Source organism: Curcuma longa, unplaced genomic scaffold (assembly GCF_044706935.1).
Source record: "Curcuma longa cultivar G26 ecotype Majalengka, Jawa Barat unplaced genomic scaffold, ITB_CL_G26_1.1 contig_19227, whole genome shotgun sequence".
Classification (NCBI taxonomy): Eukaryota; Viridiplantae; Streptophyta; class Magnoliopsida; order Zingiberales; family Zingiberaceae; genus Curcuma; species Curcuma longa.
Window position 1 is genome coordinate 2,973 of NW_027431037.1, and position 2,824 is coordinate 5,796.

Consider the following 2,824-nt stretch of genomic DNA (forward strand, 5'->3'; position numbering starts at 1 on the left):
ATGGCGGAGTCAGCCCGGATAATTTACTCGGATTGATTCCGAACTGTGGACTACACCGACGTAATACTTTGGATTATCTTTTTCATTTCTTCAAATTTTCCTTTTTTTGTCTGTAAATTCAAGTTTTTTTTCTTTTTCAACTTTGTCGGACTCCCGGTTATAGCCCGGGTAGCTTACAAGGTGGCTCCATCCTTGGGCGTGACACAAGCTGCCTTGTGCATGGCCTCTGTGTGGCAAAATTGACAGTTGGGTGTCACCTTCTATGTTGTTTAGGAAAGTCCATCCGGCACGAAGTACAAATAGCAAGCCAAATTGGAAATAAAGACTACTAATCTAAGAAGAAGAATTCCAAGTTGAGTCACTGAACACCAATTGTGCTTGTGGAAGAAAGATTGTCAATACTTTTCCCACCCGCCCGTCTATAGCAGCTCACCAAAATCGAAAAGTCTTCTACCCAAGAATCTATTTTGTAAGGATTGCTGATATCCTATAGTCGAATGTATATTATATGCATATTGAGAGAGAATTTATAAGAGATTGATTATTAACATATTCCGCGTGTGTGATTCACTTGTTTTTCTAAAATACAATGAACCTAATTTTCCAACCCGGGTAGGACAATGACCTGCTACTTGACCTTTTGACCAGAAATCTAACCGCACGTGTTTGACGTTGGACTCGGTTTGTTGACTTTTCCGACGCCCTGTCGGTGCGCAGCCGCCAATGTAGTCATAAATAGATTCAAGAGGGAAGGTTCCGACGGTCTCTTTGACTTTTCCAATGTTCAAAAAATCATTCTCATTAATTCTACGAATTAAGGTATTTGAATTTTATTCAATTCGGATTTTCATAGACTTCACTGTGGCTGAGATATGTGATCATGTAATCATCACATGAGGCATAATTGCATGAAATTAAAAGGGAATCTGGAATTGCATCTAAATAGAGCTGTTTATTTCTGTGTTTTTGACAAATCTATATCTAGTTTCTTAACTGGCCCAAGATATCTATTCACATTCTTGCTGTCTCCATGATCATCTCGCATGAAGAGAAACCCCACGAAACCCTCTCTTTTTTCGGAAAAAAAATAGAGAAATAATTAAAATAGAATAGGAAGCATCTGCCAAGTGTTACATGGGAGGAGGTGGCTGGAACATCCTGCCGGAGACTGCCGCAGCCACGGCGGCCTTGAAGGCAGGGTCGTTCGTCAGCGACGCCGCCATTTGCTCCACCAGGCTCCGTGGGAGCTCCGCTGCCTGCGGCGACTCCGACTTCTGCATCCTCCTCGACTGGCCAAACTGCAGCATCACCTTGCTCGGCGCAGGTGCCGCCGCCGTCGCCGTCGCCGCCGCTGGAGGAGAAGGAGGATGAGGAGTCCGCTCGTGGGCCAAGGTGCTCGCACCGCGCCCGGATTGGGGTTGAGAAGGTTTGCTGTGGTTGTGCTCGCCCTCGTAGGTGGCGACTAACAAGGACGTGTCCTCTGCGCTTCTCTGCACCTGAGAACCCCAAAAATTCATCATCCAGTTAGATAAAAAAAATTAGATTTTGATTGGATTTTAAGGGGACTCTGTTTCTGATAGATGAGAAACTCGGCCCACCTTCTTCTTGACAGGGCAGGATGGAGCGAAGGAGCATCTGAAGTACGCTCTGGGACAAGGGTTATCTCTTGTCACTTTCTGGCCATATTTCCTCCATTGATACCCATCTTTAACCACCTGATCGAGATTCAATAACAGAGGAGTGAGTTAAAACTAGATGAGACGGAACATGAGACTGATCATTGGGAAAGGATTTGAATTACCAGACTGGAATCGGAAGGGTCAGTGCGGACGTAGAACTTGGAGAGTAGGGGCTTGCAAGGGTCCTCCTTCAAGAGTTTGCGGCTGGAGTCCTCCTCCTCGCTGGAGGTGCTGCTGTCGGTGACGGCGAGTCGCTTCCTCTTGGCGTCGGAGGAGGAGGCGTCACCGCTGCCGTCGTCGTCGGAGGCCTTGGAGGCGAGCTCCGCAAGCTGGCCCTGCAGCGCGCTGTAGTTGGCGGCCATGGAGGCCAGCATCTCCTTCAGGCGCTTGTTCTCGTCGGAGATGCGGCCCAGCTCCGCCTCCAGCTCCTTCACTTGCTTCACGGCGGGGCGTTCGAGTTCGTGGTCGGCTGGGCCGGGCTTCGCCGGAGGGTCGTTGAGGGTGCTGATATTGAGGTCGAGATTGAGCCACTTCAAGTCCATTTGGGAGATCGATCGTTGCAGGGGAGATCAATTGCCGAACGATGAGATAGAGATTTGAGAGGAGTTGGAAATGGTGGTGGAATTTATAGAGTTGGAAAAGCGTGAGCTCTTTGATAAGCTTCAGAACATTCAAAACACATGGTAAGAGATGGAGTTCTAATAATGGCATGAAAGCTAAAAGGAGTCCTTCCAGGAAGCACACCGGCTTTGGCCCTTTTGTCTGTATTTTATTTTATATATATATATATATATATATATATATATATATATATATATATATTAGAGAAGATCAAAGTGGGCAAGGGAGTCATGCACTGGAAAAAGGACGAACAGCTAATTTAATGGGGTTGGAATAGGAATGGGATATTATTGTTGAATTAGATCTTTGCTGTGTTTCAATAGGAAAATATATGACACAATTGAAGTTTAGTTAATTTCTAATTGTCATTATGTGCCTGACCTCAGAGAAGGGTCAAGAATTAAGTGAGTCCAACCTCATAGGTACAAGTTGTTCAAATTATGAGAATTAAGATAAGTTAGGACTGGTAGGTTAAAGGGTTGGATAGTTAAAGAAAAGTGAATGACGTTTAATTCTACAATTAG

At 45.4% G+C, this 2,824-nt stretch overlaps 1 protein-coding gene across 1 annotated transcript; it reads right to left on the reverse strand.

The window, feature by feature from the left end:
- Nucleotides 1-932: 932 nt before the first annotated feature.
- LOC141817069 (WRKY transcription factor WRKY71-like) lies at nt 933-2,328 on the reverse strand. The gene is made up of 3 exons (XM_074704760.1): nt 1,802-2,328; nt 1,599-1,715; nt 933-1,496 (listed from the first exon to the last, which is right to left on the reverse strand). Exons 1-3 carry the CDS (start codon nt 2,219-2,221, stop codon nt 1,131-1,133), a joined length of 903 nt encoding a protein of 300 aa, XP_074560861.1. The 5' UTR covers nt 2,222-2,328; the 3' UTR covers nt 933-1,130.
- Between the last annotated feature and the right edge of the window lie 496 nt (nt 2,329-2,824).

Coding starts and splice junctions, on each gene's coding strand:
- LOC141817069 (XM_074704760.1), bottom strand. CDS start 2,221: ATGGACTTGAAGTGGCTCAATCTCGACCTCAATATCAGCACCCTCAAC. Junction 1,716..1,801: donor ACCCTTCCGATTCCAGTCTG/GTAATTCAAATC, acceptor AATCTCGATCAG/GTGGTTAAAGATGGGTATCA. Junction 1,497..1,598: donor CCTGCCCTGTCAAGAAGAAG/GTGGGCCGAGTT, acceptor TGGGGTTCTCAG/GTGCAGAGAAGCGCAGAGGA.